The sequence below is a fragment of the Mobula hypostoma genome, chromosome 13, assembly GCF_963921235.1.
Source record: "Mobula hypostoma chromosome 13, sMobHyp1.1, whole genome shotgun sequence".
In the NCBI taxonomy this organism is placed as follows: Eukaryota; Metazoa; Chordata; class Chondrichthyes; order Myliobatiformes; family Myliobatidae; genus Mobula; species Mobula hypostoma.
In genome coordinates this window covers 33028318-33054505 of record NC_086109.1, presented here as the reverse complement: position 1 = coordinate 33054505, position 26188 = coordinate 33028318, and the positions used below count along the sequence as shown (strand labels likewise).

The following is a 26188-nucleotide window of genomic DNA, read 5'->3' as shown; positions in this document are numbered from 1 at the left end:
GATAGACAACTCCCTATCTCACCGAGGGTTTGAGACCCGTCGGCTACCCTCACCTAGTTTAGCCAGCTTGTCAAAGCCGTTGTCTGGGGTGTGGCTGTTGTCGCATGCAAACAGCTATGGGGAGCCACAGGTGAGAGCTGAGTGCCAGGTGGGGACCAAAGGTAGACTAACTGCCTTGAAAAGGATGCGACATGTTCCCCCACCAGAGGTGCTACCCCTCCCTGACACCCCATACACCCCTGTGTACTGGCAGGGAGAAACTCACACATTCAGCTCTCCTTTTGACAAGACTGCTATCAGCAGTGGAAACAAAGTGAGAGTGACAGGTGCTCCCCTCTACACTACAACATTAGACGCATCACAACAGCTAATCGACATACTGAACTCAGGCTAACTGGCCTACAATTTGCTATCTTTTGCCTCTCTCCCTTCTGAAAAAGTTACTGACATTTGCAATTTTCCAGTCCTCTGGAACCATTCCAGAAACTCGTGGCTCGTGAAAGATCAGTACTAATGCCATCAGTCTTTTCAGCTGCCTCTTTCAGAACCTTGGGGTGTAAATCCATCTGGTCCAGATAATTAATCTACCTCAGACCTTTCGGGTTCCAAGCACCTTCTCCTTCTACAGCTTCCAATCCTATGCCCTAGTTTCAAAGGATTTGATTTCATTTTAAGAGCCACCACCCCTCTCTGCCTACCTGCCTGTCTATTTGGTACAATGTTAAGCTCCTTGGATGTTAAGCTCCCAACTATGATCTTTCATACACAAGTCAGTGATGCCCATGAGGTTATACCTGCCAATCTTTAACTGCGCTACAATACCATCTATGTTATTCTGTATACTGCAGGCATTCAAATATAACTCATTCAGTTCTGTATTCATCATCATTTTCAATATTGTCCCCCTTGTTATCAGAAGCTAAATGCTTTCTAAACTACACACTGCATCTACTTGTATACCAACTGCCCCATCACTATAGTTCCCATCCCCCTGCCAACTTACTTGGATCATTTACTTGGATTTTCAGAAGGCATTTGATAAGGTGCCACACATGAGGCTGCTTAACAAGATAAAATCCTATGGTGTTACAGGAAAGATACTGGCATGGATAGAGAATTGATTGACAGGCAGGAGGCAGCGAGTGGGGAAAAAAAGGGGGCCTTTTCTGGTTTGCTGCCGGTGACTAGTGGTTTCCTCAGGGGTTAGTATTGGGACTGCTGTTTTTCACATTGTTTGTTAGTGATTTAGATAATGGAATTGATGGCTTTGTGGTAAAGTTTGTGGATTATATGAAGATGGGTGTAGGGGTAGGTAGTGCTGAGGAAACAATGCAATTGCAGCAAGACTTAGACAAATCGGAAGAATGCGCAAAAAAGTGGAAGATGGAGTACAGAGTTGAGAAATGTATGATAATGCATTTTGGTAAAAGGAACAATAGTGCGGACTATTATCTAAACATGGAGAAGGCTCAAACATCAGATGTGCAGAGGGACTTAGGAGTCCTCATTCAAGACTCCCAGAAGGTTAATTTACAGGTTGAGTATATGATAAAGAAGGCAAATCCAATGTTGGCATTTATTTCAAGGGGAATAGAATATAAAAGCAAGGAGATAATGCTGACCTTTTATAAGACACTAGTCAGACTGCACTTAGATTATTGCCAATAGTTTTGGGCCCCATATCTCAGAAAGGATGTGCTGTCATTTGGAGAGAATCCAGAGGAGATTCATGAGGATGATTCTGGGAATGAAGGGGTTAACATATGAGGGGCATTTGGCAGCTGTGGGCCTGCACTCACCGGAATTTAGAAGAATGCGGGGGGATATCATTGAAACCTACCAAATGTTGAAAGGACTCGATAGGCTGGATGTGGAGAGGATGTTTCCTAAGGTGGGAGTATCCAGAACTAGAGGGCACAGCCTCACAATTGAAGGTTGGCCCTTTAGAACAGAGGCAAGGAGGAATTTTTTTAGCCAGAGAGTAGCAAATCTGTGGAATACCCTGTTACAGACTGCGGTGGAGACCAAGTCCATGCATATAGTTAAGGCAGAAGCTGACCATTTCCTGATTGGTCAGGGCATCAAAGGATACGGTAAGAAGGCAGGTGTATGGGGTTGAGTGGGATTTGGGATCAGCCATGATGGAATTGTGGAGCAGACTTGATGGGCTGAATGGCCTAATTCTGCTGCTATGTCTTATAGTCTTATGGTCTAAACCCTATCCAACAGCTCTAGCAAGCCTGCACACAAGGATATTGATCTCCCTCGGTTCCTTTTTGTACAAGTCATACCTTCACCCGAAAAGATCCCAATGATCCAGAAATCTGAACCCCTGTCACCTGCACCAAATCCTTAGCCATGCATTCAATGGCCAAATTATCCTATTCTTATCCTCACTGGTGAGTGGCACAGGCAGCAATCCGGAGGGCCTGCTTTTCAGTTTTGTACTGAACTCCCTATACCCTCTCTTCAGGACCTCATCTCCTTTCCTACCTACAGAACTCTACAAAAGTCTTTGGCACACACACACAAACATATATGTCCAGGTGCAGACACAACCAGCCCTGAGACACCAGACAAGGTCATTTAATTCCAAACAAGTGGTTTATTGATCACTACAGAATGTCTCTCTGGTGTTCCTCCCACTCCCTCCCTTCTCCCTTTTCCTTTCTCCAACCATGATTCCACTCTCCCTGCCCCCTTCCCACTCTCAGTCCACAGTAGAGACCCATATTACAATCAGGTTTACTCACATGTCATAAAGTTTGTTTTTATTTGCGACAACAGTACAGTGCAATACATAAAATTACTACAGTACTATGCAAAAGTCTTAGGCACCCTAGCTACTGTATTAGTGTATATGTGCCCAACACAGTTTTTCACAGTACTGTATGTTGTTGGTACCAATATGCACCACAACTTCTGGCTGTCTGCCCTCACCCTTTAGAATGCTAGGGATATGATTGGAGACATTCCTGACCCTGGCCTCTGGGAGGTGACACACCACTTGGGTATCACTTTCACGTCCAAATAATCTCCTGTCTGCTCCTCGAATATTGGAGTCCCCTGTCACTGCAACACTCCTCTTGCCTCATCCCAGATTAAATTCCACAACACATTAAATTTCCAGTTATTCGGCAAAGTCCCTGGGATAGTTTTGCTCTCTGTGTAATCTGGAGTTTAGTCAGACATTCTCAGTGTCGAGATTTTGATGAAGGCGTGTTCACTGCCCCCCATCTCTGCATGTGTCTGTATCTTAAATCAGTAACTGGTACAAAATTCTAAGAAAATAATATAGTACATACAATATAACTTTCTAAAGATGGACGAGCTGGATGACGAATAATATAATTCTTCATTGAGCACCCCAATTGTGGATGTGCATCTCTGTCTAAAAAAAGTAGATGAGAACTTCTATCTAAATTTTGATTAATGTTCATTAGTCCTAACTATTAGATGGCTGGTGTTGTAATGGCATCCACACCGGAGTGGAGGTGAGTGGCCCCAGGTCCGAATTTGGCCGGTTCCCTGCACGCTTTCCATCCGTGCTGGGTTGAGCATTGAACTAGCAAATCTGCCTCGTAAAATACAGACAAAAATGCTAAAGGAAAGGCCAGGTTGCAGCCCTATGCACCAGAAGGCACAGAAAGGAACAACCATTTTATTCTGGAACTAGTTTGTTTAATATTTATGATTTTGGCACATTAATTACACTAGATATTTAATTTTTCTCTTTAATTTTAGCCTGCAGATTTAACTTCAAGTTGAAGATTATTCTAAGTTTCCTTTGCAGCCTCTACTCAGCATATAGGAGGTAAGAAATCTCATTTCTCCTTCCCAAGGCTATTCTGCTTCAAAACTCTTTCTCATTATTAGTCACCAACTAAAGCCTAAACATAGGGCAAGATAAAGTCAGGCTGCTTGTTTATGGGGATGTAGCCAATGTTCATGATTTGTTCTGAATATAAAGGAGGGCCAAAGGTTTTTCTGGTGATCACTGTTTTTTTTCCTTTGGAGGCTCTCTTTCTTCCTCTCACTAGTGAAAGGATCACCACTTACACTAGTCTGTGCCTGAAAAAAAATGTCCAGGTAAAAAAATTATTCTCTCATATAAAGCATGAGATTCTCCAACATAATTTTATGTCAATGGCTCTTCTCAAGGGGCAATCTCTTACTTCATTTCTAAGAATATTTATTACGTTTTGTGAATTTATGTGCAAGAGCCCCAGAACATTCACACCACAATAGATTTGAATATTTTGAATGTGCTGCATAAATATGGAGTGCCCCAGGATCAGTTACTAATTACTCACTATGCTTACTCATCAAGAAATCATCAACTTCTACCTTAAATAAGCTCAAAGATTTGGCTTCCACATCCATCTGTGGCAAAGGATTACACAGCTTCCCCACCCTCTGGCTAAAAAAAATCCTTCCTATCTCTGTTCTAAAGGGAATCCTATTCTCTGGCTGTTCTCTCTGGTCTCACTATTGGAAACATCCTCTACACGTCCACTCTGTCTGGGCCTTTCAGTATTTTGTATGTTTTAATGAGATCCCTCCCCTCATTCTTTTAAACTCCTTCGAGTACAGGTCCAGAGCCATCGAATGCTTCTCCTGAGTTTACCCTTCCGTTCCTGAGATCACAGTCGTAAGCTTCCGCCATACTCTCTCCAATGCCAGCACATCCTTTCCCAGAAATGGGGCACAAAACTGCTCACAATGCAACAGGCAGACTCCCAAGATTTTCACATGGTAATGAAAAACACTGTAGATGCTGGAAATCTAAGTTTTAAAAAAAACAGAAAGTGCTGGAAACACTTAATGGGTCAGTCGGCATCTGTGAAAAGAGAACATGGACCCAATGAACAGAATAGCCCCCTTCCATGCAGTAAGTTTCAATATTGGATGTACAGACCCTTGTTAATGAAAAGTGGTTACTTAAAAACTAAAACACAGCATCCTAGAGTTCTAGAGAAGGACTCAGATATGCATCAGAGTTAAACAGTTTCAAGGATGGATTAGACTTGAATTACAGTATTATCAAATTTCTCTGCTGATCTGTCTAGTTTCCACTACAGTAAACGGTTCTTCTTCCTCCATAAATGTGATGCAACGTGAGGTCTGAGAGACAAAGCCTCATACATGGCCCTCACATTCAGTCCAAATTCTTATCACAATTAATGCAGAATGTGCTTCTACAGTACAAGAAGGAATGATTTTTTTGTAAGTCTGGTAGAATGTTCCCCCATAGATTGAAAGTAGGTTGAGTGGCATCCCTTTAACTAAAGAGCTTTGGGATTGAGGACGTGATTTTAATTTTAACTCTGTTTGGTTTCAAGTTAGCCCATTGCTTTGCCTTGCTTTTAGTTAGTTGCACGGTGGGTTTTTTTTGGGGGTTTTTTTTTTCTTTTTTTTTCCATTGATATATATAAAATTTAGTATACTATTATGTTATCTTGGTTTCTTATGTTTACATTACATTGTTTGTAGTATTTTTTTTGGTATTGATATCTTTTGGAATTTTATTATACTTTAACATTGTATTAATGTTTATATGGCTTACCTTTTTTGTATACTTACTCAATAAAAAGATTTAAAAAGAAAGAAAGAAAGAGCTTCTATCTTGATTGAAGAATCCTGGCAAATTGTGCTTTTTGAATGATAGTAGATGCTAGCCACTGTGGAATCTGCTACTTATTTATCCTTGCACCAAACTTCTAGCTCCAGAGGAACATAATTACCACCTATCCCAGAATTGTGGGTTACCGTATACTGTACATGATATCATGATTAACTTTTTGCAATAAACTCCGATTGAACTATTTACAAGCCTGCCTTCTTCCTACTTTACAACAGGTACTGAATTGCCACAAAGCCCAGGTAAGAAATCAGCATTTTGAAGCATTTTATTCCTACATTAGAATATTTATTGTGAATATGAAACCGATGCCTTTATTAGGTATGAAAATGTCTTTTTATTTCTTAGAGAAGGATCTATTTTTCTTGAAAAAAAAATGATCAGTGAAACGTTAACAAGGCATAAAAAGAAATGGAAACCTTGAAGTGAATGGCATAAAAGGTTGCCTGGGTCTTCTGCCTCTTTATGAGAATTGATGAAAGTTTTGTGTTGATGAAACAGCACAGTGTTTCCACTCGTTCTTCTTAATAAGATCTGTGCATATTCAATCCATTACTATTTATGCACCTAATGGATTTTGCCATAATAAGACTATAAGATATAGGAGAAAACTAGGCCATTTGGCCCATTGCATCTGCTTCGCCATTTCATCATGGCTGATGCATTTTCCCTCTCAGCCCCAATATCCTGCCTTCCCCCAGTATCCCTTCATGCCCTGACTAATCAAGAATCTATCAACCTCTGAAAGTTTTGGAAATGTGCTGCCATGTATGTACTAATTTATATTTCTACGTGTAAGTGATAGTACACTGAAGAATAAGCTTCATCCTTGATATTCTGTCCGTTAAGATTAAGCAGATGAAATGCATAGGTGACATGCCCACTTTTTCATAGTCTGCAAGTCTGAAGGGTGTTATATACCCCATCCCCAACGCTGAAAATATAAATACTGGCAAATGATTCTATTATTGCCTTTTGATATATTTTATAATTAGATTTTTTGCATCATTGAATTCATCATCTCCTCCCCATAATAAGCAACCACCTCGGAAACAGCTGAGTTGAAGTTTTATTAGGTACTCAAACTCGGGGTGTGGGATCTAAACTGTGTTGAGCTATTGTGAGAAGATCATATTTTATAATACCCCAGCAGCCAGACTTTGTTTAGTTCTATTTGCATAGTAATGAGTTGAACATCTTTATCTAAACCATGCAGAAGGTAAGTTCCACTTACTCCAAACAACTTACAAAAACCACACACGCTAAATGCCAAAAAAAACTCAGCTGGTCAGGCAGCATCTACGGGAATTAACAAACAGTCAGTGTTTCAGGCCAAGACCCTTCTTCTGGACTGGAAAGGAAGGGTGAAGACACCAGAAGTTTGGGGGGGGGGGGGGAGTGGAAGGAGGACAGCAAGAAGGTGATAGGTGAAGACAAGTGGGAAGGAAAAGCAAAGAGCTGGAGAGAAAGGAGTCTGATAGGAGAGAAGAGTGGACTGTGGGGGAAAGGGAAGATGGAGTGGCAGCAGGGGCAGGTGATGGGCAAGTGAGGAGGCGGGTAAGAGGCTGGTGTCGGGCAAGAAGGGGGAGGAAGAAGGAAAACAAAAGTTACCGGAAGGAGAAATTGGTGTTCATGCCATCAGGTTGGAGGCTACCCATACTCCACTACCCTGAAAATGGCCTCATTGTGGCAAAGGAGGAGGCTATGGATCAATATGTTGGAACGGGAATGGGAATCTACAGCTCAGTAGACTGAGTTGCAGTGTTAAACAGGATAATTCCACACACCTCACTCTTTTCCTTATGCATATGGTAATCTCTAAAGAATGAAATCTTATTTCAAACATAAATACATTATAACCTATCCGCCGTTAAAGACTGATATTCATTACTGTGAAATCAGTGGCTTCAAAGCATGCTATTTCTTAGAAAAGTCATAAACGCTTGTTCATTATGGAACAAAAGAGCGTTTCTCTGCTTTTCATTCACATTTTGGAATTGTGGTGTCACTTGTAAGGATAGCACACCTGTCCCTGATTAAGGAAAATGGCGGTGAGTTCCCTTCTTCAGTCGCTGCTGTTGGCTAAGGAGTTGAAAGATTTACATCAAACATATTGAAGGAACAGAGATATGCTTTCATGTTACTATTGAAATGGTTCAGCTAATCAATTAAGTCATGGCTGACTACTTTCTTAATTCTTTTACCTTCCTTGGCTCAATACTCTGCAATAGAGTCATGGAATCATAGAAAAGTACAGCACAGAAACAGGCCCTTTGGCCCATCCAATCTGTGCTAAGCCATTCTGCCTTCTCCCATCTACCTGTACCAGGACCATAGACCTCCATACCCTACCATCCCATTTACCTATCCAAACTTATCTTAAATGTTGAAATCGAGCTCACATGCACCTCTGGTGCTAGCAGCTCATTCCACACTCTCTTGACCCTCTGAATGAAGAAGATCTCCCTCATATTCCCCTTAAGCTTTTCACCTTTCACCTTTCACCCAATATCCTATCCCAGCAAAGCATTTGGGTTTAGTGGAAGAAGTAGGAAGAGCAGTTTTGTGAAAAAGGGGTTTTTAACATTACCCCTTGAGTAGCCTAGTTACAACTCACCCATCAAAGAAACCGGTTTCCACAGATGTACCATGGATCACCATCTGGTACGGAGGGGCTGCCCCACAGGATCAGAAAAAGCTGCAGAAGGTTCCAAACTCTGCCGGCTCCATCAGGGGCCCGAGCTTCCGCAGCATCAAGGACATCTTCAAAAGGTGATGCTTCAAAAAGGTGGCATCTATCGTTAAGCACCCCCATCACTCAGGACATGCGTTTTTTCTCATTGCTACCATGAAGGGGGAGCTACAGGAACTGAAGACATACGGTCAACATTTTAGGAATAGCTTCTTCCCTTCCGCCATCAGATTTCACAAAAGACCAGGCAGTAAATCAATCCATGAACACCACCTCACAATTTATTTGCTCTCCTTATGCACCACCTAATTAATTTATTTTTTAATATGTTTCTTATTGTAATTATAGTTTTTGTAATGTATTGCACCCCTGCTGCTTCAAAACAACAAATTTCACGACATACTCCAGTGATATTAAACCCTGATTCTGATTCAGATTCCCCATATCAATTCGGTCAAATCTTTTAAATTATCCAGTTAAATATCGGTTTAATTCAAGAGAGCACGTGCTCAGTCTTTCTATTTTAGTTCTCACAATTTGGTGCTTTTAGCTTGGTATCACTCTGCCAATCATTTACCCCTGGCTATCTGAATTTAAGAAACGACTGAGAAGAATGGGCAACACACACAAAACTTGCTGGTGAATGCAGCAGGCCAGGCAGCATCTCTGGGAAAAGGTACAGTCGACGTTTCAGGCCGAGACCCTTCGTCAGGACTAACTGAAAGAAGAGATAGTAAGAGATTTGAAAGTGGGAGGGGGAGATCCGAAATGATAGAAGTCAGGAGGGGGAGGGACAGAGCTAAGAGCTGGAAAGTTGAACGGATACAAGGCTGGAGAAGGGAGAGGATCATGGGACAGGAGCCAAGGGAGAAAGAAAGGGGGAGAGGAGCCTAGTATAGTGAGAGGGACAGAGGGAGAAAAAAGGGGGGGAGAGAGGAGAGATAAATAAGGGGCTCGCTCCCTACGCGACTCCCTTGTCCATTCGTCCCCTCCACCATCCCTCCCCGCCGATCTCCCTCCCGGCACTTACCCTTGTAAGCAGAACAAGTGCTACACATGCCCTTACACTTCCTCCCTCACCACCATTCAGGGCCCCAGACAGTCCTTCCAGGTGAGGCGACACTTCACCTGTGAGTCGGCTGGAGTGATATACTGCGTCCGGTGCTCCTGATGCGGTCTTCTATATATTGGCGAGACCCAACGCAGACTGGGAGACCGCTTTGCTGAACACCTACGCTCGGTCCGCCAGAGAAAGCAGGATCTCCCAGTGGCCACACATTTTAATTCCACATCCCATTCCCATTCTGACATGTCTATCCACGGCCTCCTCTACTGTAAAGATGAAGCCACACTCAGGTTGGAGGAACAACACCTTATAATCCGTCTGGGTAGCCTCCAACCTGATGGCATGAACATTGACTTCTCTAACTTCCGTTAATGCCCCACCTCCTCTTTGTACCCCATCCCTTATTTACTTATTTATTATTATTATTATTATTTTTTTCCCTTTTTTTCTCCCTTTGTCCCTCTCACTATAGTGGGCTCCTCTCCCCCTTTCTTTCTCCCTTGGCCTCCCGTCCCATGATCCTCTCCCTTCTCCAGCCTTGTATCCGTTCAACTGTCCAGCTCTTGGCTCCATCCCTCCCCCTCCTGTCTTCTCCTATCATTTTGGATCTCCCCCTCCCCCTCCCACTTTCAAATCTCTTACTATCTCTTCTTTCAGTTAGTCCTGACGAATCTTGGCCCGAAATGTCGACTGTACCTCTTCCTAGAGATGCTGCCTGGACTGCTGCGTTCACCAGCATTTTTTGTGTGTGTTGCTTGAATTTCCAGCATCTGCAAATTTCCTCATGTTTGAGAAGAATGGGCGCTAATTTTAATGACAGAGTGAACTTTCTTCCTTGTTTTCTTGTGTTCCAAATCTTGAACAGAGATTACAAGAAAAGATTATTTATTTTTCTTTTGTTCAAACAATAGAGGGAGGATTTTTTTAATACAATATTGCTTTTTAGCACAGCCCACATTGAGATTGTGTTGACAGCAGAGGAAGCTGTTTCTAAATTTGAGTCCGTCTATTAGCAACTGAGAAACAAATGAAGACCAGTAGTTGATCCACCCCTCTGGCTTGTTGCACCATTTACTTAAGTCTTTGGTATCCTGTGGCTTAATTTCATTTCCCTGTCTTTGTTCTCTAATGATACCCTTAACTGATAAAGATTGATCATTCCTAGCATATTCAGTATTTCATGGCAAGAGCTCCAGAGATCAGCAGCCCTTGGTGTGAAAATATATTTTCTAAAAAAAAATCTCATTCTGCATTAGATTGACCCACAACTTCAGGAAATTGAGGAAATATCTTTAGGATTTATGCCTACTGTCCTTACAACACACCCCCAGGCGTTATTCAGGTTAATTGAAGCACTGTGTCCCTTAAAAGACCCAGATACCTTTCTGATGTTCAGTATCCAACTCAGATATAGTCTGACCAAATCTCAGTGCAAACAAAATATTCTTTTTACTTCATTTTTGACTTCTAGTACTCTACTCTTGAAAGATCGTTCCTAAACAGTAACAATAATAATTTGTGTTCATATACAGTATATACAATGTATTCTGGTTAATTGAGCCATCACTTAATAACGGCAGCTGCTTGTTGGGACAAATCTTAAAGAAGAAAACTAATTGAGAATATTGCTGGTATTTCCTTCATTTATTTGGGACATCACACTGCTTAATTAGGGCAGAAGACTGTTGCAAGTAGGTTCTAACTGGACAGTTGTGTGCTCTTATATGGCTGTTAGACCTTGTTTAGAGTGGATAGTTTTAAAATACCATCGGCTGCATGCGCTTGTGTTCAAAAAGCAGTCATTTTTGTCACTGAGAGTTGGCAAGAAATAAGCAGTAAGACAATTCCAAACTGCTTGGCTCGCTGCGGTTTCAAGCATTCAGGCTTGGAGATGTTGGAAACGGCTGGGAGTGAAAATGAAAAGATTTCATTACTTCAGCAAGATAGGAACTTTGATGTGATGATTTTAAAGGATGCAGGCATCGAAAGCATTGTATGAAGGTCGTCAGGCACCTCTGTACCAGGTGTCTATGCTGATTTTGTTCCTTGCTTCCAATGGGTGAATTCCTTCATTGGTAACTAATAGGAACTAATACACAGTTTTATAGTACTGTAGTACTACTATTGGTAGTGCTCTAATTTGTTCTATAACTTCATTTAAATAGGTAATTTGTTACTCTGTTTTTTTTTTAGCTATATCTATGAAACTTTGACAATTGGAGCAGCCACTTAATTGTGGTGAATTGTACTGTCCCTGTGTGTCTTGTTATAATTTCAGTGTTAGGAACCGTAAACTGAGTAATTGTTGCTTAAAGTACCAGTTAACTACTGCCCTAAAAGTGAAACCAATAGTTCCTTCATCCAACAGTCCCCTTCAAAGTAGTCTTAGAAGGATAGAGCATAAAAGCTGATCCTTCGTGCCATTGTGTCTGTGCTGACCATGAACCACCCATTTAAAATAGTTCCATTTTATTCTCCAAACATGCCCATTAACTTCCCAGATTCTACTCATAACCTACATACTAGGGACCATCCTGTGTTTCATTAGGAAGTTGGAGGATACCAACACACCTTGAGAAAATCCAGCTTCCATAATTAAACTTCTATGAAAGCAAAACATTTAGTTGCTGGAAACCTGAAATTAAAAAAAAATCTGCAAATACTTGAAATATTCAGCAGACTAGACAGTGGTGGCATTTCAGGCTGACAAAGGATCACTGATCAGAAAACCCGGTTTCTCTTTGCAGACCTTAATTTTACAGTATTTTATTTTGTAAAATTAAGGCGCGCTGATGATTGCTTACACACTGAATACTGAAGCCAAACGACTGATGTTGTTGATAGTGCAAAACAGAGGAAACAAGTCAGAGATTATGCTGGAGATTATGAGTCCTAAAGAAGGGTCTCAGCCCAAAACATCAACAGGCTGTTCCTGCCTGGCCTGCCGAGTTCATGCAGCATTTTGTGTGTGTTACTTTGGACTTCTGGCACCTGCAGACCTGTGTTACAGATGATACTCAGCTGGGAACTTTAGTCACTGCCAGTCACAAGGTAACCTTGATTGTATTTGTTTAACAAGTACCAAAATAAGGCAAAAAAAACATTAAAGTTGAGAATCAAGTAATATTTTATTCTGAAACACGTAATATTAAAATATTCAGAATCAAATTTACTATCATTGACATATTCCATAAAACCATAAGATACGGGAGCAGAATTAGGCTATTTGGCCCGTCGAGTCTGCTCCACCATTTCATCATGGCTGATCCAATTTTCCTCTCAGCCCCAATCTCCTGCCTTCTCACCATATCCCTTCATACCCTGACCAATCAAGAATCTAACAACCTCGGCCTTAACTATACATAAAGACTTGGCCTCCACGACTGCCTGTGGCAAAGAATTCCACAGATTCACCACTTTCTGGCTGAAGAAATTCCTCCTCATCTTCGTTCTAATATGGAGATTTCAAGCCTTTTCTGTCTGGATTTGAATATATGTATTTGCCATGGCTGATGACCATTCTCTCATTTACCAATTTACCAATTTATATCTTCTCAGCCAGACTTTAATAGGATAAAAAGTTTTATGAGCAGATGCAATAAATATCCATAAGGGGATCATGACCTTACATGATGAAAGATCAAGACCAGAAGTCTTGGCAAGAACCGCACTGACAATGGCTGCACTATCCAAACTCAAGACAATATGGAGGGACAGTGACATCATCATGAAGTACAAGATCAGACTCCTGCGTGCATTGGTATTCTCCATCATCCTGTACGCATGTGAGACATGGACCCTCACAGCAGAGCTACAGAGGAAGATATAGGCATTGGAAGTGAGATGCTATCGCAACGTCTTGGGCATCTCATACTCGGGCCACATCACAAACGAGCAGGTCCGCAAGACCATCCAGCACCACGTTGGCCCCCATGATGACCTTCTCACAATGGTGAAGAAAAGAAAGCTGAGATGGTACGGCCACGTAACAAGATCCAGTGGCCTTGCAAAGACCATTCTACAAGGAACTGTGGAGGGGAAAGAAGGAGAGGTAGATAGAGGATAAGATGGACGGACAACATTAAAAACTGGACAGGGAAAACATTTGAGGTGACTCAGGCTCTGGCACACAACTGCAACAGATGGAACAGACTGCTGCAAAGCTTGACATGACAGCACCTCAACGACTCCACCCGGAGGACGCAAGGAGGAAGGAAGGAAGGAAGGCCTTACAGTGAATAGATTAGAGCAGAAATTTATATTCAATCTTCTAAAATGAATCACTGGAAAATCATGGGCAGTATACCTTCTATTTCCCAGGGTGTGGAAGGGTGAGGCTCAGAAACGGGAAAGTGCTCCTACTCTTTTTCTTGCCTGAATCCAATGCTGACAGATGAAAATGAAAGTCACTCCTTTGTTTTGGCTCTAACACTTTGGTGAATTCTTCCATAATTTGTGATAAAAATAATTCCTTGGCACAGAGTTTTCACTAAGGGCAACAAGGGAAAAACAACTGATCTGTTGTCTTTGAAAATGTTTTTCTGATTTAGGACACATGAGTTTTGGGTGGGGACTGTGGAGGTAATGGGTGTGCACAGGAGGATTAGTGGTGGTGATGGTGGATTATGGATAGTTGCTAACTCAGCAAATACCCATAAAGGATAGTGAGAGAGAATAATTTGCAGGCTCATTTGGAGAAATGGGGCTGAAAGGATAACTGTGCCAGATGCTGACCTAGACTCAATGGACTGACTAATCTCCTGTGGTGCAACAACTCTCATATTTGCTTAAGGTAAAATAGAAAGATTACTGGCCGATTAAGTCCATGCTGGCTCTCAGACTAATCCTAATTTTCCTTTTCCATCACATTTCATTGTTACCTTATGCATTATACGTGGCCATTGGCACCTAATACAATAGGGACAGTTTAAAATTGCCAGCTAGTCTAACATCCTTGGGATGTGGGTGGAAACCAGAGCATCCAGTGGTGAAGTCCGAGGGAGAATGTGCAGGCTCCATACATACAGACGTCAGGTTTGAACTTGAGTCTCCGCAGCCGTGAAAAGGAGGTGCTCCCTGCAGCACCACTGTGGTGCCCCAGTTACAGTCTGATGAATGCATAAAGGAACAAAAGGCTAGGACCTTTTAGGGATCATGATGTTAACCTGCATGGAGCAGAATGAATGAATATGAACACAGGATACAGAGTAGTACAGCTCAGTGTTGTGCCTACTCCAAAATTAATGTAACCCTACCCTCCCACATGGCCCTTCATTTTCCTTGCATCCATGCGCCTATACTCCTAATATGTTACCTCTACCAGCATCCCTGACAGTGCATTCCATTCTCTGGGATAAAACCTACCGCTGACTACCCCCCCGCCATATACTTCCCACCAAACACCTTAAAAACGATGCCCTCTAGTAATAGCCTTTACCTCCCTGAGAAAAAGGTGCTGACTGCACTCACCATCCATACCTCTTACAACTTACACACCTCTATCAAGTTACCTCCCATCCTCCTTCGCCCCAAAGAGAAAAGCCCTAGCTTGCTCATAGGACCTATTCCCTATTCCAGGCACCATCCTGGTAAATCTCCTCTGCCCCCTCTCTAAAGGAAGCGTGAGAAAAGAGAGAGAGGGAGAGCAGTTTATCAGATGCTGGAGAATTCATTGCTTATTCTGTCGGGTTCTAGACTGCCCAGATGGAACGTGAGGTGCTGCTCCTCCAGTGTACAGCTGAAGGATCTCGACCCAAAACATCGACCAACTCTCTGTTTCTCACCATAGATCCTGCATGAGCTGTGGATTCCCTCCAGCATCCTCAGCGAAATCAAGTTCCCTGAAGTTGCAGAATTCAGTATGAGTTTCACAAACAAGCTACAGCCTGACCAGCTGGAAGTTGGCGTGCTGTTCTTCAAGCTTGTGCTGGGCCTCATTGTAACGGTGCAGTGGGGTGGGGGATTCAGAGCGGAAGTCAATGGGAAGCTCAGGGTCACTCACCCTGGCAGACTGATACAAGCTAGAGTTCACTGTCCAGTTGTTCCCATTCATTCACTGATCAGATAACATTGTTTACAACATATTCTCACGGTCACTATTTACATTATCAGACATCTCCCCCACCCTCCCTGCAAATTATTGAGTTTCTTTTGTCTCTTCCCAACTTTGATGACCTGAAATGCTAATTCTGTTTCTCTTCTCACAGATGCAATCTGACCTACTGAGCACTTACTGTTTTTATTACCTCTCCAGTTTTTTTTACTTCTCATGTCTGAGACTCTTACAATTTCTTTTGTAAAATTATTTAACAATATAGCTTGTGATAAATATTGCTCTGCCAGTAGCAAAACAAATTTGCTGTTTGTGTCTATGAATAATTAAATTCTTTTTATGGTTAGCAGATAACATTTATATTTTATATAACTTTATACTTTATACTTTATTGTCGCCAAACAATTGGTACAAGAACGTACAATCATCACAGCGATATCTGATTCTGCGCTTCCCACTCCCTGGATTACAAATATTAAATATTATAAATATTGAAAATAGTTAAAATTAGTAAATATTAAAAATTTAAATTATAAATCATAAATAGAAAATAGAAAAATGGGAAGTAAGGTAGTGCAAAAAAACCAAGAGGCAGGTGCGGATATTTGGAGGGTATGGCCCAGATCCGGGTCAGGTTCCGTTCAACAGTTGGAAAGAAGCTGTTCCCAAATCTGGCTGTACGAGTCTTCAAGCTCCTGAACCTTCTCCCGGAGAGAAGAGGGACGAAAAGTCTGTTGGCTGGGTGGGTCGTGTCCTTGATTATCCTGGCAGCACTGCTCTGACAGCATGCAGTGTAAAGTGAGTCCACGGACGGAAGATTGGTTTGTGTGATGTGCTGTGCCGTGTTCACGATCTTCTGCAGCTTCTTTTGGTCTTGGATAGGACAGCTTCCGTACCAGGTTGTGATGCACCCTAGAAGAATGCTTTCTAAGGTGCATCTATAAAAATTAGTGAACATTTTAGGGGACAGGCCAAATTTCTTTAGTTTTCTCAGGAAGTAAAGGCGCTGGTGGGCTTTCTTGGCAGTGAACTCTGCTTGGTTGGACCAAGTCAGGTCATTTGTGATATTGACCCCAAGGAACTTAAAGCTTTGACCTGTTCCACTTGCGCACCACCGATGTAAGTTGGGTTATGCGGTCTGCTACTCCTTCTGAAGTCAACAACCAATTCCTTTGTCTTGTTGACGTTGAGGGATAGATTATTGTCTTCGCACCATGCCACCAGGGTCTTAATTTCCTCTCTCTACTCAAACTCATCATTACCCGAGATACGGCCTACAATTGTTGTGTCATCAGCAAACTTATGTATTGAGTCTGATGGAAACTTGGCTACACAATCATGGGTGTACAGTGAGTACAGCAGGGGGCTGAGTACACAGCCTTGTGGGGCACCGGTGCTCAGAGTGATTGTAGAGGAAAGCTTGTCCCCTATTTTTACAGCCTGGGTCCTGTCTGTGAGGAAGTTGAAGATCCAGCTGCAGATCTGAGTGCTAAGGCCCAGGTTCCAGAGCTTAGGAATCAGTTTATTTGGAATGATGGTATTTAAGGCAGAGCTGTAGTTAATGAAAAGGAGCCTTACGTATGCGTCTTTATTCTCCAGGTGTTCTAAGGAGGAATGTAGGGCCAGAGAGATGGCATCTGCCATTGACCTGTTGCTCCGGTAGGTGAATTGCAAAGCATCGAGGTTGACCGGTAGGTTGTGGTTGATGTGTGCCATAACCAATCTCTCGAAGCACTTCATAGCAATTGATGTCAGAGCCACAGGTCGATAGTCATTCAGGCATGCCACCTTGCTCTTCTTCGGCACTGGGATTATCGTTGCCTTCTTAAAGCATGAGGGGATCTTAGACTGAAGCAAGGAGCAGTTGAAGATGTCAGCAAACACTCCAGCTAGCTCGCTTGCACAGGCCTGGAGAACCCATCCTGGGACGCCATCTGGGCCCATCGCCTTCCTTGGATTTATCTTCAGGAAGGCCCTTCTAACGTCCTCCTCGGTGACGGTGAATCTCGATGCCACCAGGTCCGGTTCATCCGGAAAGAATGGGACGCTCCTCTTCTGTTCGAATCTTGTGTAGAATACGTTAAGTTCATCAGGAAGAGAAGTGCCACAGTTATTGATATTCCCAGCCTTTTCTTTACGCCCAGTGATCTCATTTAGACCCTGCCATAGTCTACTGACATCCCTTTGGTTAGCTTGGGCTTCCAACTTGGCTTGATATTGCCTCTTGGCACCCATAGTGGCTTTCCGGAGTTCACGTCTGGATTTCATGTAGCGACTGGTATCCCCGGACCTAAAAGCCGCAGCTCTAGCCTTTAAAAGGGACTTGACCTCATAATTCATCCAAGGTTTCCAGTTAGGGAATTCCCAGATTGTCGTGCGAGACACACAGTCCTCCGTGCATTTCCAAATAAAGTCCGTGACAGCTGAGGCATACTGATCGAGGTTAGCTGCCGAGTCCTTGAATACTAACCAGTCCACAAATTCAAAGCAATCATGGAGGCCCTCATCCGTTTCCTCCATCCAACGTGACACTACTTTTGACACTGTGACCTCCTGCTTCAGTTTCTGTTTGTAAACTGGGAGGAGGAGTACGGCCTGATGGTCTGATTTTCCGAAGTGAGGTCATGGGACGGAATGGTAGGCATCCTTGACTGCTGTGTAGCAGTGGTCAAGTATATTCGGGCCTCTAGTGGGGCAGGAGACATGTTGGTATAACTTTGGCAGCGCTTTTCTGAGGTTGGCCTGGTTAAAGTCCCCAGCTGTAATGAGCAAAGCCTCCGGATACCTGGTCTCAAGTTCACTGATGTTGGCATACAGTATGTTCAGAGCACACTCCACGTCTGCCTGGGGGGGGAATGTAGACCGCTGTCAGTACGACCGAGGTGAATTCCCCTGGCAGATAGTGGGGACGACACTTCACCGACAGGTGCTCCAGGTCCGGGCTGCAGGAGTTTGTCAGTGCCACTGTGTCCGAGCACCACCCAGTGTTGATCAGTAGGCAGACACCACCTCCCCTCGTCTTGCCCGAAGACGCTGTGCGGTCCATCCGATGGATCGAAAATCCTTCCGGTTGGTTGGCACCTGTACTTACTCAGGAAACAAATACAGAGTATATAAAAGTGAGGCAAAATGGCATCAACTTCATGAACCCTGTACAGATTACAGAGGAGGAGGTGTTTGTTACCCTGAGGCAAATCAAGCTGGATAAATCCCCAGGGCTCGACAAGGTGTTCCCACAGTCGCTGCAGGAGGCAGTGCAGAAATTTCCAGGGCCCTAGCAGAGACAAAACATCCTTAGCAACAGGAGAGGTACTAGATGACTGGAGGATAGCCAATGTTGTTCGGCTGTTCAAAAAGGCTCTAAACATAAACCAGGAAATTGTAGGCCAGTGAGTCTGACATGAATTGTGGGAAAGTTATTGGAAGGTATTCTAGGGGACCAGATATATAAGTATTTTGATGGACATGGACTGATTAAGGATAGCCAGCATGGCTTCGTGCATGGTAGGTCATGTCTAACCAATCTTAGAGTTTTTCAGGGAAGTTATCAGGAAAGTGGATGAAGGCAAGGCAGTGGATGTTGTCTAGATGGACTTTAGTAAGGCATTTGACAATGTCCTGAATGGGTGGGTGGTCAAGAAGGTTCAGTTGCTCGGCATTCAGGATAAGGTAGTAAATTGGATCAGACGTTGGCTTTGTGGGAAAAGCTAGAGAGTGGTAGCAGAGAGTTGTCTCTCTGACTGGAGGCCTGTGACTAGTGGTGTGCCGCAGGGATCGGTGATGGGTCCTTTGTTGTTTGTCATCTTTATCAATGATCTGAATGATAATGTTAAATAATGTAGGGATATAGAGGGATATGGTGCCAGTGCAGGTTCATGGGAGTAGGCGGCTTAAATGGTTTCGGTATGGACTAGATGGGCCAAAGGGCCTATTTCTGTGCTGTACTTCTCTATGGTTCTAGGACTCTAAGCCAAACTATAATATATTAAATTTTATATTCTTATATTCTTAATTCTGGAAGTGATTAGAATATTAACAGGAGTTACAGAGCTGGGTCCCTTCCTCTATGTGTAAACTATACTGGACACAGACATTATGTTGATATAATTGCCTTTTACAAAGAAAATCATAAAATTGAAACTTAATAATTCGCTGTTTAGATACAGGGGTTCCCAACCATTTTTATGCCATGAACCAATACCATTAACCAAGGGGCCCATGAACTCAGTTGGGAACTCAGAATCAGAATCAGCTTTATCAACACCGGCATGTGATGTGAAATTTGTGAACTTAGCAGCAGCAGTTCAATGCAATACATAATCTAGCAGACAGAGTGAAAAAACTAAATAAAATAAAACATAATAGATAAACAAGTACATCAATTACGTATATTGAATAGATTATTAAAAAATGTGCAAAACAGAAATACTGTATATTAAAAAAAGTGAGGGTAGTGTCCAAAGCTTCAATGTCCATTTAGGAATCGGATGGCAGAGGGGAAGAAGCTGTTCCTGAATCGCTGAGTGTGTGCCTTCAGGCTTCTGTACCTCCTACCTGATGGTAACAGTGAGAAAAGGGCATGCCCTGGGTGCTGGAGGCCCTTAATAATGGCCACTGCCTTTCTGAGACACCGCTCCCTAAAGATGTCCTGGGAACTTTGTAGGCTAGTGCCCAAGATGGAGCTGACTAGATTTACAATCTTCTGCAGCTTCTTTCGGTCCTGTGCAGTAGCCCCTCCATACCAGGCAGTGATGCAGCCTGTCAGAATGCTCTCCATGGTACAACTATAGAAGTTTTTTCCTGGTTTAGAAGTTAAGTGGTGAGCTACAAATTTAAAAAATATATCATATAATTTTTTTAGCTGTGGGAAAGGTTAAATATTTCTTCATAATTAATATCCTTTTAATATTTCTTCCAAAGCAATTGCAAGATAAGCTTTATCCTATTTTTCAATGGATACAAAAATACATAAAACCACTGCAATAGGTGATAATCCATCAAAATGATACAGTATAATATTATAGAATGTAATACTGTATTATATTTTATTGTATTATTATTAATGTGTACTGTATTATGTTCACATTAATGCACTGTGGATTATATTTTATTCAAACAGCCATAATCTCAATAGTGTGATTTTTGTTAGACTATTTCAATGAGTAGTTATTTCTGCTCATTTTTATTTCTTCCAAACTTTTATTTGGGAACTATATTTGATAAATATACATAGTTCTCAAACTTGTATCATCGCTTAAACGAATGTCGCCATGTTTGTCAAGCTTTGAAACCGAAGTTAGACGTTTCTGTTATGTCTGACATTTTCTTGGCCTGATTCTGTGAACTTGCTCTATGTCCATTCCTCAAATTAAGAGTGGATAGAAGCAAAAAGCATGGTTATTTTTGTTAAACTGCTGGAAAGAGAATATGCAATTGGCAGAAAGACCTCCAACCCCAGCACTTGGAGAGACCACAATTGTGAGAACTGGGAAAGTACAATTATCTATAACTGGAGTTAAACATGTGGAAGTAAACTTCCTCATTGTAATGAGAAGTCCCAGAATGTCCTTTCCTATAAATTTGCATTTTGCTCTTTTTCACATGTGATTTTGCTTTGTAAGTGTCAGGAATGTTCCTTGCTTACCTTCAGTTAATCCTTGGTTAGAAAATGGAGCAGATTTGATGGAGGGAGGCAGATGAAGGGGAAGTCTGTTATGGTTGGGACTCAGAAGGCTGTTTGAGCTAGATATTCACCATTTTGTAACTGTTTCTACAAGTTTAAACACTGTGCATTCGCACAGCATAGGGGCTTTAAAAATTTGAAGTGTTCCACGTTGAAGAAGAATTAATGAATAAATTTCTCTGCATATTTATTCTCTTCCCACCAGTTTAACAAAAATGCCCATTTTTCCCTACCTGTCCACTATTAATTTGAAGAACAAACATAGGACAAGTTCAAAGACCATGTGTTTCTATATTCAGGCTGCTCATACTTGTCATATCTTCAACTGAGATTTAGAGAAAGAAGTGTATTTCTCTATTTTGGGAATAATAGAGGGCGTAGAGCAGTCTGCTTTCTTGTTGTAGTTCATTAACCTGAATACAGAATGAGACTGGTCAGTCAAGTGGGAAATGAGTCAGTCTCCTAGAAACACAGAAATATTGCTGCAAATAACCTTCTAATCAAAAATGAGTACTTGACAAGTTAATGCACTGTGGCATTGCTGTTTAACCTTATCACATCTCAGTGAATGTCAGGAACTGCTAGAGATCTGTTTCTTCCCTGAAACAAAGGCTAAATGTCTACTGACGTCCAACCAATGTTCTATACAAATATATCATAGAGATAAAAACCCATTGACTTTCCTTTAAACAAGCATTCCCAGACATCCCACCCTGCAAAAACTCATTTCAGGGAGGTAGCATCATCAATTTGCGGGAGACTTCCGGGAGAGGTGGGATGTTTGCAATAGAGTAGCACCTTAGCAGCTAGCCAGCTAGTTTAAATAACGTTAGCTATGCTAATAAACGAATGACACCTATTAAACTCACCTCAACATGTCTTTTACAGTCTTAACCCACCATGGGCAATAGAAAAGTCACTGTTGCAAACAGTGCAGCGAGCTGCACTGTCATTATTTTGACCCCTAGTAGGCAGGGGTACACTTTAGGGTAGTCTGGGGTGATGTACGTTTTATATTTTTTTGGAACACTCTGCCATGGGGTGCTCTCGCTCTCGCTCGTTCTCTCTCTCTCTCGTGGTCGCTCGCGCGCTTTCAAGTGCTCTCGCTTGCTTGCTCACTCTCTCTCCCTCGCGCACTTGCTTGCTTTCTCGCTCGCTCTCTCTCCCTCTCTCTCTCTCCCTCTCTCGCTTGCTTTCTCACTCGCTCTCTCTCCCTCGCGCACTCGCTTGCTTTCTCTCTCGCTCTCTCTCCCTCGCGCACTCGCTTGCTTTCTCTCTCGCTCTCTCTCCCTCTCTCTCCCTCTCTCTCTCTCTCTCTCCCTCTCTCGCTTGCTTTCTCACTCGCTATCTCTCGCTCGCGCACTCGCTTGCTTTCTCGCTCACTCTCTCTCCCTCTCCCTCTCTCGCTTGCTTTCTCACTCGCTCTCTCCCTCGCGCACTCGCTTGCTTTCTCTCTCGTTCTCTCTCCCTCTCTCTCTCTCCCTCTCTCGCTTGCTTTCTCATTCGCTCTCTGTCCCTCGCGCACTCGCTTGCTTTCTCTCACTCGCTCTCAAAAAAATTGATTTCCGTGATATTGTATATAATTTGCGGGCATCAGGGAGCCACTATTCATATGCGGGAGACTCCCGGAAGTTCCGGGAGAGGTGGGATGTCTACATTCCCTCACAGGTGCTGCTCTCTGTGCAAAGTTTTCTGTTGCCAAGCCACATGAAGGAGTTTTTATCATGTATCGTTTCTTTTCATGATACCTCTTGTGATGAAGTTGATTAAATGAGTGTTGAAGCCAAGTCTTTAGGAGACTAATGAAATGGTTCAAAGATAATGGTATGCCGAGTGGGGAAGAGGGTAATGCCTCTTTAGAAATGCCACTTCAGTCACTGTTTTCATGATGACCACTAGCACAAATCAAAAAACAAAAGTATAAGAGTACATTGCTGCATGTGGTATTTTTATATGTCAGTAATGTTATATCACTGGTTTCCTGCACTTCACTTCTTCTGTAGCTATTATGCTATAGTCTGCATTGTTATTTCTTGTCCTACATCAATACAATGTGTAATAAGACCATAAGAAGGAGGCCATTTGGCCCATCAAGTCTGTTCCACCATTTCATAATGGCTAATCCATTATTCCTCTTAGTCCCAATCTCCTGTCTTCTTCCTGTACCCCTTCATGCGTTGGAGTGGTGAATCTTTTCACCTTTGCCTTAAATATACATAAAGAATTGGCCTCCACAGTTTCCTATGGCAATAAATTACCCAGATACAGCACTTTTGGCTTAAAAAAATCCCTCCTCATCTCCATTCTAAAATGACGTCCCTCTATTCTGAGGTTGTGTCCTCTGTCCTCGACTCCCCCTACATAGGAAACCTCTTTTCCCCTTCGACTCTATCAAGACCCTTCACCATTCGACGGGTAATGATCTGATCTGTATGAACACTACACAAGGCAAAGTTTTCACTATATTTCAACTTGTATAAACCAACTAAAATTCCAATTTTATTCCCAATTATCAATCTATGCACTGAGACTAACCACAAATATTATTTCTGTCGTAACCTCGTTCTATCCTGTCCCTTTGATTGTTCACAAAGAAATCTGACCATTCTTGTGAATCACCCCAAAGAACTCTGGCATCTGTCATTCATTTATTAGCATTAATTTGACTGATAAATAATAATTGAGTTTCCTTAACAGCTTCTGTGTTTATTTCTCAACTTTCCCTTTTTGTCCCTTTACTTGATTCTGTTTTTTTTTCACTCACTTCACATCCCTGTGGGATCCCACTATAAAATGTTGGAGAAAGGGAACTCACTGGCAGCTTCTCAAGGGAAGTAAATGATAGCCCTTCCAGTGAAACCAAAATCCAATGAAAGTATCAGTGTTTTAAAAAAAGCATGTAGATTTAATTGGGAGAGAAATGGAGGGAAATATCTCTGATAAAGTAGTACCAAATGGGTTACTTTTACATCTAGAAGCAGATTATGTCTGTGTTATGTGTTGCTAATAGCAGGACTGAAGGATATGTACAGCAGGCCAAGCTATATTAGTAGAAAGAGAAAAACTGACCCCAAAACACAGACAAAAGATAGGCAGAATGGCCATTTCTAATGGTAGACAAAAGGAGTGAGTTACATAAGGTTAGAGAATTTGACATTTAGGTCCAGAAGGCTGCAACGTATTTTGCTCAATATCTGGATTTGAACTGGGCAATGATTACATGGATGAGGCAGTAGAGTGTTACCTAAACCTGATATAATCATGAGCTTCAGCTAAAGAGGGGAACTTCTAAAAATTTTGAAGGTAAGTAATTCTACCAAAGTTAAAGCCAAGGTGAGATAAGCTAAAAGGAAAGACAGTCATTAAGTAATATGTGAATATTAAGCGGAATATACAGCATCTTTTGTGGATTATCATGGAAGATCCCTTTTATGAATATTTCCCTAACCCTAACTACTTATAAAAGTAATAAATAATTATCGATAAAAGGTAGTATTAGCATGCAAATGTATTTTTCACTGTGATTTTAGAGTTCAACACAGTTGCTATCTGAGAAGCTAACTGTTTCCATTTTATTATTCAACAGAGACCCAGGAGCACCAAAAACCTGACAGATCTAATGGGACTTAACCATTATGTTACAATTTTATGTCAACTCTTATGATATTAGTAATTTCACATTTTGTATTAATTGAGAGAGTTGGAAACACTGGAATTAATGTTCACTCAGTTTTGTTTGGTTTATCTGTTGAGAAAGTTCTCTTAGAACAGTTTAACTACTTTGATCAGTGAGTTTAAGATACTCTGATCCAAAACAAAATCAAACCCTAAGAAGTTTATAGCCAAGAAACTGACAGACTAACAGTCTGTTTACCTGTCAATCTAGTTGGCATATCAATTTATCCCCGTGTCTTTGTAGAAGATATATATTCTTCCTACATTGTCTTATCTTACTTTGAATTAACATGGCCTGAATTTTGCAATTGGTGGCCAATGTATGGTTTCTGCAATTCATTATATTTACATTTAGTCATTAGCTTTTGCACAGGAATGTGGTTGTGAATGCAAACCCATCCACAACTGTGAGCCAAACAAGTATTTTCCTAACCAGAAATAATTCTTCCAAGCCGGGTAGAGTTAGAATGGTTAATTCAACTCAAATCAAGTTTAGAAAGCAAATTAGAGGTAGGAGGAGATGTGATTAAGAGAGAGGGAAAGGGAGGAAGTGTGAGAGAGAGAGAGAGAGAGATGAAAGGAAAAGGTAAAACTTAATATTTTTATTTTTGATTTAAAATCTCCAACACTGTTAAGATCTGAATCCATGCTTGTAAATGTTAATTTTCAGTTCAGGGACACCTTTTAGTACAGCAATTAAGAGTGTAAATAATACCTTAACTCTGGGTTTAGTTGTTGTTGAGCAAACTCCAGGCCACTAACTTTTACTGGAATGGTTTCTGAGGCACCAACAATTCTCTGTTTCTGGGATGCTGAAGCATAGAAATGCATAAAGGCTTAAAATTGAGGGAAACAAATAAACAAAAAAAAACATACTTTGTAAATTTCTTGTGTATAATTTATTTTAATACACATTATACTAAACTTAATGGGTTTTGAAGGAACATTCCCAAAGAATCCCAAAGAAAACTTAGGAAGGAAATATATAAACGTGAACAACACACACCAAATTCAGGAGGAACTCAGCAAGTCAAGCAGCATCTTTGGAAAGGAGTAAACAGTCACCGTTATGGGCCAAGATCCATCATGGACTAGAAAGGAGGGTGAAGAATAGGAAGGTGTGGGAGTGGGAGGAGTACAAGCTGGCGGGTAATAGGTGAAACCAGGTGAGGGAGAAGGTGGATGGGAGAGGATTGAAGTGAGAAGCTGGGAGATGATAGGTGGAGGGGGTAGAGCACTGGAGAGAAAAGAATCTGGTAGGAGAGGACAGTGGATCATGGGTAAAAGGGAAGGATGAGGGTGTCACCTTTTACTACCCTGAGATTCATTTTCTTGAGGCATCCACAATAGACCTCCAAGAGGACCACAACCCTTGTTGT

The 26188-nt window shown here is 41.9% G+C and overlaps 1 protein-coding gene across 2 annotated transcripts in view; it reads left to right on the top strand.

Annotated features, from left to right (window-relative positions):
- The window catches only part of LOC134355936 (peptidase inhibitor 16-like), a 55103-nt gene extending 29398 nt beyond the window's left edge, over positions 1–25705 (top strand). For both annotated transcript variants that reach the window (XM_063066474.1, XM_063066473.1), the window contains 3 exons: positions 3745–3814; positions 5860–5883; positions 24721–25705. In XM_063066474.1, the coding sequence (XP_062922544.1) occupies positions 3745–3814; positions 5860–5866 (77 nt within the window). In that variant the 3' untranslated portion in view covers positions 5867–5883; positions 24721–25705. The remainder of the gene's footprint in view (positions 1–3744; positions 3815–5859; positions 5884–24720) is intronic.
- Positions 25706–26188: the final 483 nt, after the last annotated feature.